Source organism: Branchiostoma floridae, chromosome 2 (assembly GCF_000003815.2).
Source record: "Branchiostoma floridae strain S238N-H82 chromosome 2, Bfl_VNyyK, whole genome shotgun sequence".
Lineage (NCBI taxonomy): Eukaryota > Metazoa > Chordata > Leptocardii > Amphioxiformes > Branchiostomatidae > Branchiostoma > Branchiostoma floridae.
The window spans coordinates 5,871,939-5,886,709 of NC_049980.1; the positions used below are offsets into that span (position 1 = coordinate 5,871,939).

General features: G+C 45.3%; 2 protein-coding genes across 3 annotated transcripts; both read right to left on the bottom strand.

Moving 5' to 3' along the window:
- Positions 1-531: 531 nt before the first annotated feature.
- On the bottom strand, positions 532-6,634 carry LOC118410197 (tyrosinase-like). The gene is made up of 5 exons (XM_035811746.1): positions 6,032-6,634; positions 4,945-5,488; positions 3,705-3,872; positions 2,115-2,272; positions 532-1,030 (listed from the first exon to the last, which is right to left on the bottom strand). The coding sequence occupies exons 1-5, from the start codon at positions 6,603-6,605 to the stop codon at positions 828-830; spliced, it is 1,647 nt and encodes a 548-aa protein (XP_035667639.1). The 5' UTR covers positions 6,606-6,634; the 3' UTR covers positions 532-827.
- Positions 6,635-8,704: 2,070 nt separating this feature from the next.
- LOC118410208 (CUB domain-containing protein 2-like) lies at positions 8,705-14,771 on the bottom strand. 2 transcript variants are annotated; one of them, XM_035811765.1, is made up of 8 exons: positions 14,604-14,771; positions 12,113-12,195; positions 11,674-11,815; positions 10,881-11,067; positions 10,244-10,410; positions 9,906-10,024; positions 8,982-9,074; positions 8,705-8,845 (listed from the first exon to the last, which is right to left on the bottom strand). In XM_035811765.1, exons 1-8 carry the CDS (start codon positions 14,653-14,655, stop codon positions 8,843-8,845), a joined length of 846 nt encoding a protein of 281 aa, XP_035667658.1. In that variant the 5' UTR covers positions 14,656-14,771; the 3' UTR covers positions 8,705-8,842. The 2 variants fall into 2 exon arrangements, with proteins under 2 accessions (XP_035667658.1, XP_035667657.1); XM_035811764.1 differs by having other exon boundaries at positions 8,982-9,077; positions 14,604-14,770.

Genomic DNA, 14,771 nt, shown 5'->3' on the forward strand with positions numbered 1-14,771 from the left:
TAAATGAATGAATTTAGTCTATTTCCATTGCCCTTTGTGATTATTTGTTGCAAAAATTGTATTTTTCAAAATTCAAGGTGGTGGATATAATATGGCGGGGCCCAACTCGTATCTTAGATGTGCATGACGTCATGTTATGACGTCATATTGACGTCATTGATGTTGCTATTGGCAACGCAAGTCGTAATAAACATTATTATTCTGTTATCTGCACTTGTTGTTACATTTTTGTAGCATAACTTGAAGTTTTCTGAGAATACCCATTTTTCATGGGTTTGGCCAATATAATCAAATTAATGACGTCATAATTACGTCATCTTACGTCAACGTAGCATCAAACATCACGTACTTCTCAGATATTATGTCGAAATTATGTCCTAAAAATTTGGTGGCCTTACGGCACGTCGTTTTAGAGTTATAGGACTTAGAAGTGGAGGGCCTCAAAAGCCCCCCCCCCCCCCGGTCCAGGGATGACCAAAAAAGCCCGGTCTGAATAGGGTTAACTCAAAATATTCTAAATAAATCAAACTATTCTAAATTACTTGGCTACATCTCATTCGCCTTTGTCTGCTTGCTTGCTTCTTTGTGTGTGCATGGTATAACATTGCGCGACAATGTATAGCAACTTGAATTATTACATATATTGTACTATACAAATCCACAAGCAGATGTTAGGGTGAATGGTCGTAGCATTTTCCGATGGCCGTGTCTGTTAGTTAGCCACAGTGTGGGACTGAGACAGAATGTCGGCCATCAAAAAAGTTTACAATCTTTCACCCAACATCGGCCTGAAGGCCCCAGAAGGCCTCAGGTAAAAGTTGTTCTGCTCATGTCTGCACGGACATCTCCGTGCCTGTGTCTTCGACCTGACGCGGTGGCATTTTGGGACCGTATAGGATAAACAACACAACGGCAACCGCAAGAAGCACAAGCCCTAAGGTGATGCCAACTGCCATTCCGATCACACGCGGAGACACGCCGCTCTGTGCCGCTACGCCGCACTCTCCCATGTCGCTTCCTCCATCCGTCCCTACAGGGGAGGTACATAATTAAGGGTTAATGCCCCGCCTGGAGGTGTATACGGTGCCATAATTCATGGTCAGTTCCCATAACCACCGTTATAGGACTTCGTCGTTTTCAATGTTATAGATATGAAGTGCGCAATCAGATACAATGTTACAATTATAGCTTCTGCTCTTCTGACTACAAGCGAAGTGCATGATGAAATATGTAGGTCATAATTGGAAAAAAAGGGGTGCTGTCGAGAAGTTCACGGGCTGTTTTTGTCACTTTTGGGCTTGACCCGGCCCTATATACGTGGCCCCGTGGGACGCGCGGGCGGGACCAGTATTTTTTAAAACTCGGAATTAAGTTTAAAATTAACCCGGGCCCGGGGACTCGACAATGAATAGACGTCGCGATCCAATCGTGAATACACCCACAACACCCCCACCCGCGTATACGGCACTCGACTCAGACAAATTTGTGGTTTCGGAGCCGGCGCTATTGTGACCTAAGCATAAGGCAGGGGTACCGGTGTCACTGCAAGTATAGCCACCCAACCGGGCGGACAACCCGACATCCTGCATGCATGTATCTCTGTTATATACTTTGTCTGACCCTTGCCTCTTCCCTCATGACCTCAATGAAAAGCGGCCTGCATGCCGATTTGAGCTTTCATGAATAAATAAAGGTTCAAACAAACAAAAAAATGTAACCGCCTTCACCGGCGTTTCTAGGGCCTTGGTGGAAGTTTTTTTTTTGGGTGAGGTGGGTGGGTGGCGTCGATTCGCAATTTCTATCCGGCAATACGACGGGAAAGGAAAAATGCCGGGAGAGGAATACATACCGGGGGAGTGCTAGGGCCGGTACACTCCCCCCGGTATATATTTATCTCCCGGCATTTTTCCTTTCCCGGCATATTATCCTTTCCCGTCGTATTCCCTCATAAAAATCGCAAATCGACGCCTCCGCCACCTCACCCCCCCCTCCAAAAAAAAACAACAACATCCGCCAAGGCCCTAGAGACGCCAGTGAATGAGGCTACATGCATGCAAGTAGATATCCAACTCAGTGTGCCAAATTCCACATTATGATAGAAGGAAATGCCCTACCTTCTTCGTGAAGCTCCTGGTAGTCGTATCCTAACTCCGTGGATCGTTTGAATATGGTGGCGTGACTGTACGGCGGGAAGATCGGCACGATGTACTCATTGCGGCTGTGGCCGGGCGAGGCACCTGTCTCCGGTTGATTGTTGATCAAATCATTGGTCCTAAATAATCAATCAATCAATCAATCAATCAATCAATCAATCAAACTTTCTCCGGCTGAGCCGAGTCCTTACTGTGGGTTCTGGATAAATGTTGATATATAGTAATGTTTACCTCGGGTGGGTACTGGTACAGAAAATTCAGGTACAGGTACGGGTCAGGTCCATACGGTCAGGTCTAGATAGTACGTCCAGACCTGAACCTGTATAAACTTATGAATGGGCGATGCTCAAAACAATGGTCAATTTCACTACAAATGATTCTGTTTAAAGTACCCGACGTCCATTGGCGTTTTAAATTCTATCTTCATTTAAACAATACTAACTGCCTCTGCTTTAGACCAAGTTTGGCCGTAGAAACTCTCCTCTACTTCGCTCTTGGTCTTAAGTTTCTTCGACCTGTAAGCCCCCAAACACGTGAAGGTCTGTCGGTATAATCTGTTCATTTTCTAATCGGTCTAACATCCGGTCACTGATTTTTTCAAGTCCGTTTTTCTCTGGACAGGCCCAGCAAAACTGGTTTTGTACCGGGATATCGCACCGGTACCCACCCCTAATGTACACATTTTCGGCTAGCCTCCATAGCAGGCTGCATAGTTGGTTTGAGATCGGACGTTGAATGATGTTGCTAAAGCTAAGGGCACAACCCGCCGTACATGCAATTTGTCCGTACGTTTTTTGGGGGAGGCCACGTCCGCCACGTATTTTTGAAAACGTGGGAAACGATTGGCAAGAGCAGGGAGGGGGTAGCCAACGCACGGCACACAAAGTTTTGCCTGCATGTAAAGTTCTACCGCGTGTCTGCGTGCTCCAAAATCCATCGGATTCCCTACGAGTTCGTACGGAGGGGATACTTACCACTTACGGATCCCAAAAGATTGCCCATGTTTTGACACGTAGACAGCACGTATTTGCATGTACGGCGGGTTGTGCCCTTAGCTAAACGGAAGCCATCGGGAATCAGGACGCATTGCGTAAATCAGCAAAGAACTGCAGTGTCAATACGCCGGCTGTGGTACCTGATCTTCCTTCCATACTATAACATTAATTAGAAGACTTCCTGGGTCACCATCCTTCTTATGCTTCGGTCACAATCGGAATAAGGAAAAAGGGTTGCCACTTTAGGGTGTGACCCCTATGCGGTCCTTGCAACACCCTGTGGTTACCGGGGTATATTGGGCACGACTGGGCCCCGGGTTGATTTAAAATCGGATTTAAAATCAACCAGGGACCCAGTAACAAAGAAACGCCGTAACCTACCCGTTACGAGAGGAACTCCTACACCCGCGGTATGCTGAGGGCACCGGTGCAAATGTTACCCAAGCATAATACGGAAAATCACACATCTTTGCCAACAATCACATATCTTTGACACAACATTCACCCTCATGCACGAAAACGAAATGGAGACATTTTATCAGAGAAGAACACTCACCCGTATCGACGAATCCACGTCTCGAACAAGCGGTCGACGTTGCAGTGGTGCAGAAAGAAGATGGGGTCGTTCGCTGCGGAGGGGACATCAGACATCGTGCCGTCCAGGTAAATGTGCACGTGGTTGTGCAGGGTGTGAGCTCCAGGAACCGTTACTGTACCGTTTGTTCTGTAAAGGGAGGAAACTCAGAGTTGAGCGATATCTACGCGAACAGCCATGGCATAGCTGATCATGAACCTACATTATCATATAGCCAGTCGCCGCGGACCAATCAGAAGGCCCCGCTCCACGTTGATTATGACGCCGTAACACATAGATTCCGGCCAGGCCGGTGTGTATCGCTCCTTCTGGTTTGTCAGAATGAATCGACACCGGCACCGGTGTTGATTTGCATCGACACTGGCACCAGTGTCGATGCGAATTGACACCGGTGCCGGTGTCGATTCATTCTGACAAACCAGAAGGAGCGATAAGTAAGGGATATGCAGGTATTGTCCAATCAAAAGGAGCAAAACATATGGCAGAGCAAAGGGAATAGGTACAGACTGCAAGGGGGAAATGGCTCCTTCTGTTAACATTGAGTTTTGTTGTTCTAAAAAGCCAAAGACTGCAATGTTTTTGAATATCTTCTGTGGGAATCATGGTTTCAAAATGCAATCTGTAATCTCCTTACAAAAATGTACCAAAGAACAAATGTGAATTTTTTAGAAATTCGACAAAGGAATTCACACTGTATAGTACCAAGGGATCTATGCGTCATACAGGAGTTTGCAAGTTTGGGTAGGCTATATGATAATAACGTTAATGACCCGCCTGTTCCTCGGTGTGCATGCCAGCATGGTGTCATAACGCCTGGTCCTTTGCTATAACCACCGAATAAAACCACCGAGTGGGCGAAGCATATACACCTCGGGGCGGATCATTAACCCTTAAGTAACATCTGCGATAAACATATTTGAAAGTAAAATACCAAATACCAAATAATGACATTTCACTGAATGTTTCCTTCAATGATTTTCAGCTTCTTTATAACGTGCAACTATGACACGTACGGGTTACCATCTAAGGTTCCAGGTCTATATAGAGAACTGTTAAACGTACGACTTACGATACCCCATACTTACTTCCTTATATGTTGTTCCAATGAACAAAAGACGTGTATGCTGACCTGAACCTTAGCGACATTGTGCCATGCAAAATTGAAAAAGTTGATAAAAAGTAGAAATAATTATTTGCTCACGTGGTTTGCCGGTTCTTGCCGGTGCTGGTGTCGGCATACCCCTCCAGCAGGTTCCGGAAGCTGCAGTCGGAGATCCTGCCGTAAGGAGGCGTGTCGTACGTAGAGAAACGAAGGGCGAAGTCCACCTCGGTTGTATAGGGCAGCCTGGCCATTGACTCTCCGAGGCTGTCCGTATCCGCGTTCCCAGGGTTTCGCTTCAGCTTTCCTGTCCCTTCCGTCACATTGCACGGTTTGGTGTGGGTCCTGTTGGTGGCTTCGTCAAACGAGGGTAGGTCAACGCAGATGGTCTCCCAATTGGCGAAGACAGACCCCGTGTCCAGGTTGCCGTCCGGGTCGTTTTTGCCGACGTAGTCGTTGGTGCAGATGTCGCACTGGTTGTCCTCCGCAGCGCTCCAGTCCCAATACGGCAAGGTCCAGTCGGAGTCGTCGTTGACTTCCTGCACGGCCCGCTCAAACTCCAGCACGTACGCGCGGTGCCATGTGGGAAAACCGACACCCTCGTGCGCGAAGTCCAGGAAGCACTCATTTTTCTCCTTACAGATTTCTGTTAGATTTGATATCAAAATTGAAAAAAAGAAATTCAATGTCTACTCTGAATCTTTAATTCTTAGTCATACAACACTAACTTGAGTTAACGGACGAAATCTCTGACATCCAAAAACTTATACGAGCGCAAAAAAGGATTCCTAAATTTTTTATTGATTGATTGATTGAGTGAGTGAGTGAGTGAGTGATTGAGTGAGTGAGTGAGTGAGTGAGTGATTGATTGAGTGAGTGAGTGAGTGAGTGAGTGAGTGAGTGAGTGAGTGAGTGAGTGAGTGAGTGAGTGAGTGAGTGAGTGAGTGAGTGAGTGAGTGAGTGAGTGAGTGTTATTCCTGGTGTACGTAAAATAATTGTATGTGTTCGTCTCTCAAAATATCGTGAACAACTTTGCAGTTTTAAAGGGATGTTAACACATGTGCAATGCAATTAATTGATCATTTCTATTAGTTACTGTCGAAGTAACTGTAGTAGTGCAATTCAGTGCAATGTGAATATGATCAGTTTGTCTGGTGAAATAATGAAGCAAACCAAACAGTATCAATACCTGCACTGGCGGGTGGCATGGTTGCTCGGCTGGCGTAGTAATGCGTTGCCATGAAGAAGTCCCACACAGAGAGGCTGGCGAAGTCTTGGCTTCCCCTGATGTTTTCTTTGAATTCCAGAGCATAAACGAAGTCACTGGTAGTGTACTTCGTGTTGTTAAAGTAGCGCTGGAACTTGCTTCTCTCCTCATCGTTAAGATTCAGAATGTTCTTTCGCACAGCTGGCTTCTGTTTTATGCTGCAGTCGTCCCCACTGTATCCCCAGATGCACCTGGTACAGTCGTATCCCATGAAGTTGCCCTCACACGCGCAGGTCCTTCCAAAGAAAACTGTAGGCCAGCGGCGCCGGTCGTCCACTTCGTACTCGTTAATCCTAACGGAGTTTTCCACGTCGGGAATGTGGGTGTCGTTGCAGTGCCCCCGCCCAGGCCCACCACACGGCTCGGTGAAGCCCTGCGGAATGGGGCAGCACTCTTTGATCTCCAATAAGTCGTCGCTGATGCACACCCGCGGAAACTGTGCGTCACCGCGGCTGAAAATTACAACCAACACGATCAGTAGGCCAAGCGCTTTCATGGTGAGATACTCGACTCCGTGCTCGTCTATCGTCGTGACTGATCCCAACTGTAAGAAGCTAGAGACTGACGCGTTCCCGAGCAATCCACGCTTTATATAGCTTTAGTTGATAGAAAGGATGGTCTTAGATTGTAAATCATGCATGTAGTATTTGCACTCCTTTGTGTGACCCCTTAATTAGTGCCATTTGGTTGTGTGGTCTGTCATAAAGACCACTATAAGTTTCTGTCGTAACTTGTAAGGCAAGCGCAAAATAGTTAATGACACCTTGCATGCAGGTGGCAACCTGATGTGACGTCGTCGTCGACAACGACGGACAGCCTTAAGCACAGGTGGCAAGGAAAGCCATGTTTCAACTTTAAAAGAGATCTTAAGGCTTTGGGTGGTGGACAGAATGGCGCTACAATCATTGATGACAAGACCCAATGAATCAAAAGTAGACGGATAATTGATTCGATAAGGATACCAGTTAGGTCTTTTGTGTACTTGGCCTTGAGTTATTTTCAGCACTTAAAAAAACTGTCTCTCTATGAGTATACGACAATAACTCCACTATTATCATATTTTGTGGAGCCTACATTTAATTTATCATAAATCATATGACTGAAGAAAAACTACAATAGTTGCTAATTGCACAACGTTTGAACAGATCACATAACTAACTATATCCGGTGAAGTTTTATCTATCGGTTGTATTCCTCTTTTTTGGGTTGCCTTGCTCACTCTAAAATTCGGGCCCTTGGGAAAAATTTTGGCCGCAGTCCTTGAGCCACCTACCCCGGCCCTTTTAGTCACCTTCTGCAGTCCTTGAGCCACCTGCTCCGGCCCTTTAGTCAACTGCCGCAGTCCTTCAGTCACCTGCCGCAGTCCTTCAGCCACCTGCCTCGACCCTTTAGTCACCTTCTGCAGTCCTTGAGCCACCTACGGCAGTCCTTCAGCCACCTGCCCCGGCCTTTTAGTCACCTTCTGCAGTCCTTGAGCCACCTACGGCAGTCCTTCAGCCACCTGCCCTGGCCCTTTAGTCACCTTCTGCAGTCCTTGAGCCACCTACGGCAGTCCTTCAGCCACCTGCCCCGGCCCTTTAGTCACCTTCTGCAGTCCTTGAGCCACCTACGGCAGTCCTTCAGCCACCTGCCCCGGCCCTTTAGTCACCTTCTGCAGTCCTTGAGCCACCTACCACAGTCCTTCAGCCACCTGCTCCGGCCCTTTAGTCACCTGCCGCAGTCCTTCAGTCACCTGCCGCAGTCCTTCAGCCACCTGCCTCGACCCTTCAGACACCTTCTGCAGTCCTTGAGCCACCTACGGCAGTCCTTCAGCCACCTGCCCCGGCCCTTTAGTCACCTTCTGCAGTCCTTGAGCCACCTACGGCAGTCCTTCAGCCACCTGCCCCGGCCCTTTAGTCACCTTCCGCAGTCCTTGAGCCACCCGCCGCAGTCCTTGAGCCACCTGCCACCGTCCTTCAGCCACCTGCCCCGGCCCTTTAGTCACCTTCCGCAGTCCTTGAGCCACCTGCCACCGTCCTTCAGACACCTGCCCAACATGTGGCACACGTTGACAAAATCATATCCAGTTGCTTGGTATGGCATAAGTGTTGAAGTGTATACAGTAAAAAGTCCTCCATACCTGCTTTCTTACTACCCTGGTACCTTACTCCACAGGTAACGACGCCCCTGTACTCTTCACACTCTCATTTTCCGATAAAATTGGTCTTTTGCCGCCGCTTCGATTTAAGTGATTAGGCTGTGATGTCACTGGAAACAGGACTGACCATTGGTTACTGATGACCACGTCAAAATTCAACATGGCGGCGCCCATAGACGGAAGCAAAAACAGAACAGGTTTCGCTTATCGCGAACCTGTAATTATCACGAACCTGAAAATAGCTCCTACTGCAGAGAATAAGTGCTGTAAGTTTGAGCCCCCTAGCAGCTTTTCATGGAACTGCAGTCGCCGATTTTGGTTCAAACTTTGGACGAGAATAACTAACACAGGTGTTGAGGGATGGTCGTGATTTTTTGGTGTGTTGGTGGGTCTAATTGTAGTAAATAAAACCACAATGAATGAAAATAATGACAATGTATGATTTTTGTTTCCTCTGGGTTTTAATGCTTGATAGGCGAAACCAAAGGCATAGCGTCGTTGCACTCTTCTTGAACTATGTTCGTTGTCTGTGTGCTCTTCCGTAGGGCTCATATTCAACTCAAAGCTGTTCCTCGGTCGACGAATGAATATTGATATCACTGAAAACAAAATAAAAGTTATGATATCATCGCGTCTTAAAGCTTTCATTATGTATTTATGCCTTCTAACTAAATTCAAGAAATTATCGTTGAGTGACTAAAAAGGGAGTGTATATATGGCAACTTCCTTTCTTACTTCGGAGGTTGTCCCCTCGGTGTTTGAAATTTGTGTCGGTTCAGTCTCCGGTAGTTTGGACGGTGGTACTGTTGTCGTTGTTTCTTCAATCGGCTGCTGAGGACAGAACAGGGATATATGAAAAGCTAGTTCACCTTTATCCCCGCGGTAACCTATATCCGTGGTATCTAAAACATGGTATACAGGGATATCAAGTCGACAGACGGTGGTTTCAGATTTGTTGTGTTTTGAAAGTATCGCAGTCAAAAACCACCGTGCGTTGACATGACATCCATTATTATAAGTACAACGGATATAGGTTACCTGCGGTATTAAGGTGAACCAGAGTTAGTATCCTGGATCAGATTTTTAAACAGACGACTTGCATCTTGTTGCACATGCGGGCAGGCGAGATTCCAGACTACTTTCGAATGCAGCAAAGGGGACGTGGGACAAAGCTGCGAATGCACGAACAGGACCAACCACAATATACTCCGCCAGGAGGAGACATTCATTGTTGGAGGTGAGAACATGGAAAGATGATAAGAACATACCAAAAATCATGACGATCCGTCAACACGTTCTCGAGTTATTCCCGACCAAAGGTTCAAAGGAACCGGCACCAGCAATTCCAAAAAAGCCGCTAGGGTGCCGAAACGTATAGCACTTTCTCTCTTCCCAAAGGGCTATCTACCACCCAAAAATCACGACCACAGCATGTCCAGAACACGCGCGAGATATAAAAAATAGAAGTTCCGCTGCAGTATCTTAGCAAGACTATAGAGGGCTAATGATCGAACTTGACCTTCATTTTTCCAACTTCTACTCACCCACCTAAATATCATCAGGATATCATCAGGCTTCGCGAGTTATGCTGTTCACAGACGGACAGACGGACAGACACACACGCCAAACAAAAACATAACCTTAGGTAATTACGCTCACCCGGTACTCGTATACAAACCGGAACCCCCGATCCCCCACACTTCCGTCACTCCGGAACCGGATTCTCAGTGGTCTCGTGCTCGTGACGTCATCTGGCTTCTCCGTACCACACCAGCGACCTGTTGTAACAGGGCGATACCGTATTTTCTTCATTAAAGTACGCACTTTTTCAAATCCAAAGGGTGCTTTTTGAAAGTTGTTGTTTCCGCGATCCGGTAAGTCAAGGTCCGTACTTTATTTGAGGCTAAAGCTCAGATAAGTGGGAAGTGGGCCTTAAACCAGAACCCTCGTGTGACACCCCCCTTTTAGTGGTGCTTTACGTGACGTAAACACCGTACCCAGTTGCGTGCCGTCCTCGTAGATGTCCACCCAGTCGTACCGACAGGTGGTGAGACCGGTGAATGACGTCTCCGTCTGGAAATGAGTGAAGGTCACGGTCACGGGCACACCTGTAGCCGGCAGGGTCCATGTACAGTCCAGGAAGTTGTCGTACTCGTCTGGATACCTGCAGAAATTAATCAGTCAAACAATAGGCAGGCAGGTTTACCTGCAATATGGATAAACTAAACTTTACCTAACAAACGCCAAATTTGATTGGGACCAAACTTTCAGCCTTGTTCACGGAATGGACCCGTCTACTGTAGCTTCCGGACGGAGGGCGACACAGAGACCCATTTACGACCCTCTGACGTCACGTCCGGAGGCTACAGTAGACGGGTCCATTCCATGAACAAGGCTGAAAATTTTGAGTAAGTCCCCCAATCAATTTTGGTGTTGGTTAGGTGAAGTTTAGTTTGTCCATAATGTCATTTACCAACACAGATGAACTTTCATGCTTAGGTTTATCTGAAGTTTGCTTGGGGGGATACTTTTTGATACTGCATATTCTCTTCTTTATACAATGCACAATCATGAAGTTTTGAAGGTGGCGTAATTTTTTTCTCAAAGATGATTGTAAATATATATATTCGTTACCCTGGTGAAGTGACGACCCCAGAGGTGTCGTTCAGGACTCCTCCGCACGAGGGCTCTTCTATTGCTCCCTGCACCTTATAGGTGAAACGGAACCCTTTGGCGTTGAAGGTCGCATCACTGACGAACCGGACCTCGAGCATTTCATCCGAACTAGCCGAGCCCGGGTTCATGTTTCCACAGTATATACCTGCATTATAACGCCCGTACGTTTTACATCGATAAATGTTAGATATCCAGGTAATGATTAAGATACATATCTCCCCACTTCTTTCCTCAGTACTGACAGTGTATTCAAATAACTACGGGCACACACCACCACAAACGGCAGATGCACCGAAAAACAATAACCCTGTTTTCATACTCGAATGTAAGTTCATCTGGACATTAATGAACATTATGATACAATCTTTCTATAACCGTACACAAAAAAAATAAAGTGCTTACCAACAATCTTTCGATCAGTACGAGGCGGGGGCCGATACCTACTTCCAATGACCTTTGACACGTACCCTTCGGTCTGGTCATTACAACTCGAAAAGGATCAGCGGCTTTTGGTCATTACAACTTGATCGAAAGATTGTTGGTAAAGGCTTTATTTTTGTGTACGGTTGTAAAGTTCAAAATTATATCAGAAGCCTGTTTTCAATAATTCTGCTACTATGACTAATACAGTATGCATATGCCGTTTGCACGTACAGGGTTAGTCCCTTAGTGGAGTACAAATGTCCCTGTCTAGAAGAAATCCCAAACTAGTTAAATTGACTATTTTATTCGCGCTGTCATAATCACCCACCTAGGGACTCTCCAGACGATAGGATCTCCACGTAGTCGTAACGACACGTGCCAAAAGCGCCCCCTGCCGGCTGTTCCAGCTCGAAGTCCAGGAAGGTGACGCTTGCGCGCCCGCCTCGTGCCTCGATCACCCAGGTACAGTCCTGGGAGCGAGACGCCAAATTATAGTGCTCTTTTCCGTGACGTAATTCTGACGAAATAATTTCGTGACCGCCATTTTTATAGGTTAAATCTAAAGATGAGTGCAAAATTCATATGCCTGCGAAGTTTCTGTTTGGTATTTTTCCATGATTTTATTATTATTATTGCTAATATCTTTTATATACCCTTCAGCATTAACACCCACCTTTCTGATTCATCCTATAGTGTCTTCTTTTCTTCAGCTACAGCTTTTTTTCTAGAAAAGTAGATTTATGTTGAGTGAGTCGCTAAAAACCTACCTGATTGTGCAAGTAGTAGTTAGGGAAGCCATGTGACGTCACTTCTCCCCCTGAGCCGGTCAGGGTACCGCCGCAGAGTTGGCCTTATTCGGACAGACGTACAAAGTGGAGAAAGGCACATGAAACGTTAGGCTACACCTAATTATTTGTTGTTTCTCGGATTTTTTCAGAAAAAAAGGTCGGTCGGTCGAAAAAAAAATTAAAAAAACTTTTCAAAAAGTCGTGGGTAGGACAGATCGGACAGGAAAACCTAAACTTTCAACATTTAGGGGGTCCCTGGTAGCAAAGTCTAAAGTTTAAAGAAAAATGATAAAAGTACCGTTCAAAATAGGCACGTACAGCTACTGGAATTTGAGGCCCATAGTTAATTTGAGAAAGGAGAGGCAGGTAAATTTTGTCAACACGAGGTGTGAAAAGTTTTTTTTTTTTTTTCAAATCAGAAAAAATAGGGTCGGAAAATCCGAGAAACAACAAATAAATTGGTGTGGCCTTACAAAAATAAAAACATTTGGCAGAAGTGGGTTGTGGCTTTTTCTCGCCACCGTCATAGACTATTCAGTCAATTAATTAACGCTTCAGTATTTATGATACATGCATGCAAAATACAATAAAAATTGTAAACAGTAAAAATTGATTCAAAACACCATTACATTTTACGTAAAAAGCGAGAGCCCATTTCATTTGTCATGGAACGATCCAATACATAAAAAAAGGCCCCAAAAATGATAAAAATAGGCCTCTTTGCAACGTTCAGGGCTGTTCAGTGAAATTCGCCCGCCAGACATTTTTCCTCCGTGTGTGAATTTTCTTACCATGAACAAGGACGTTATGGAATCTTTGAACTCGTGTCCAAATCTTAAGTTATTACAATTCACTTGCAGACCTAGAGCTCGTGCATTCGACCTGTGACGGCTTAAAGGCCCCTTCACACGAGAGCAAGAATGAGCCGAAATGCCGTCAGAATGAACATTATTCTCTATTCCTGGGAATTCGTAGTGTATTCTAGCTATTTGTGCCCGTTCTTTTGGCTGGCCCGAAAGTTTTTGACATGTTACAAACTTTCGAGGTGCATTTGAAGTGGAGAAATATCGAACGGTATTAAAAGTGTATTCTAAGTGTATTCTAACTATTCTAACTGCAGTATGACCGCATTTTACGACATTCCAACGTTAAGCCCCCTTCACACGAGAGCACGAAAGAGCCGGAATGCCGTCAGAATAATAAAAAATTACTATTCCTGGCAATTCTGGGCAATTCGTACTGTATTCTAAACATTCTTACTGCATTCCAGGTATTCGTCCCCGTTCTTTTGGCTGGCTCGAAAGTTTTTGGCATGTCAAAAACTGTTGAGGTGCATTCGAATTATAAAAATATCGAATGGCATTGATAGTGGATTCTAATTGTATTCTAACTATTCTAACTGCAGTCTGACCACATTCTACGGTATTCCAACATTATTCGAAACATTTTTATCTCATTAGATGGAGAGCCGAAACGGCAAGCCATCTCGAATCCTGCCAGAATGTGGCCGAAAGAATATCTCGAATCGACGAATGCATTGAGAATGTCTAGAATACACTACGAATTCCCAGGAATAGAAAAGGATTTTAATCCTGACGGCATTCTGGCTCATTCCTTCTCGTGTGAAGGGGATTTAAGGACCATTTGGAATTCCCACCCGGAATGGCACCGAAAGTGGCACGAATTTTGTAAATACTTCATTCCGGCTGGTTCTGCTTGATTCCTGCTGATTCGATTTCAGTGTGAAGGCCCTATTATTAGAAACATTCTTATCTCATTCTATGGAGAACCGAAATGGTAAGCCAATTCGAATCCTGCCCGAATGTGGCCAAAAGAATATCTGGAATGCATTGAGAATGTTTAGAATGCACTACAAATACCCAGGAATTGACAAAAAATAGTTACTCTGACGGCATTTGGGCTCATTTCTTCTCGTGTGAAGGGGATATAAGGTCCATTTAGAATTCACACCCGAATGTGGCACGAATATTGCAAATACTTTATTACGGCTGGTTCTGCTTGACTCCTGCTTATTCGGTTTCACTGTGAAGGCCCTGTCAAATGTACAAATGTGCAATCTAGCGCTTGGCTGAGGTTGCCCACTGGGCAACCTGACTATAAAAAGGCTTTTCCATAATAATATGGAGTAATGATATGAATATAATGATAGCATTTCGTGAAAGTCTACTATGATTTTGAAATGTAACCATAACCCTAGCTCGACTTAATCCACAGTATAACCTATATAAGTTGTTTTTAATAAAAGAGTATTTAGTGATAACGTTACCAAGTCCACGGACGGTGGTTTCAAATTGTCATATTTGCAACGGACGGTGGTTCGATTGCGATTTTTTTTTAAAACCAACGACACCATCCGTCGACTTGATATCCCCAAATAACCTGTTTTTATAAACAACGGACAACCCGCGGATAAAGGTGAATTGTGAAAGATTTTGAACTACGTACGTACCGAGAGATGGGGCGTTCAGTTGTAGTACAATAAGTACAAGGAGGTTCAACATGGTTGTCTCTGTGTTATAGTCTGCGCATATGGCTATTAAAGATCTAGAGTGGCGTGGTGAAGAGTGGTGTGAACGTTACAGGTGCGATCTTGCACGGGATGTTTACTTATCGCGAC

Excerpts from the sequence above, each read along its gene's own strand:
- LOC118410197 (XM_035811746.1), bottom strand. The coding sequence starts at position 6,605 with ATGAAAGCGCTTGGCCTACTGATCGTGTTGGTTGTAATTTTCAGCCGC. Across the intron at positions 2,273-3,704 it reads ACGTGGATTCGTCGATACGG|GACCAATGATTTGATCAACA; the intron begins GTGAGTGTTCTT and ends TTGATTATTTAG. Across the intron at positions 1,031-2,114 it reads CCAGGAGCTTCACGAAGAAG|GGACGGATGGAGGAAGCGAC; the intron begins GTAGGGCATTTC and ends CCTCCCCTGTAG.
- LOC118410208 (XM_035811764.1), bottom strand. The coding sequence starts at position 14,655 with ATGTTGAACCTCCTTGTACTTATTGTACTACAACTGAACGCCCCATCT. Across the intron at positions 11,816-12,112 it reads ACTACTACTTGCACAATCAG|GACTGTACCTGGGTGATCGA; the intron begins GTAGGTTTTTAG and ends TCTCGCTCCCAG. Across the intron at positions 11,068-11,673 it reads ATCGTCTGGAGAGTCCCTAG|GTATATACTGTGGAAACATG; the intron begins GTGGGTGATTAT and ends GTTATAATGCAG.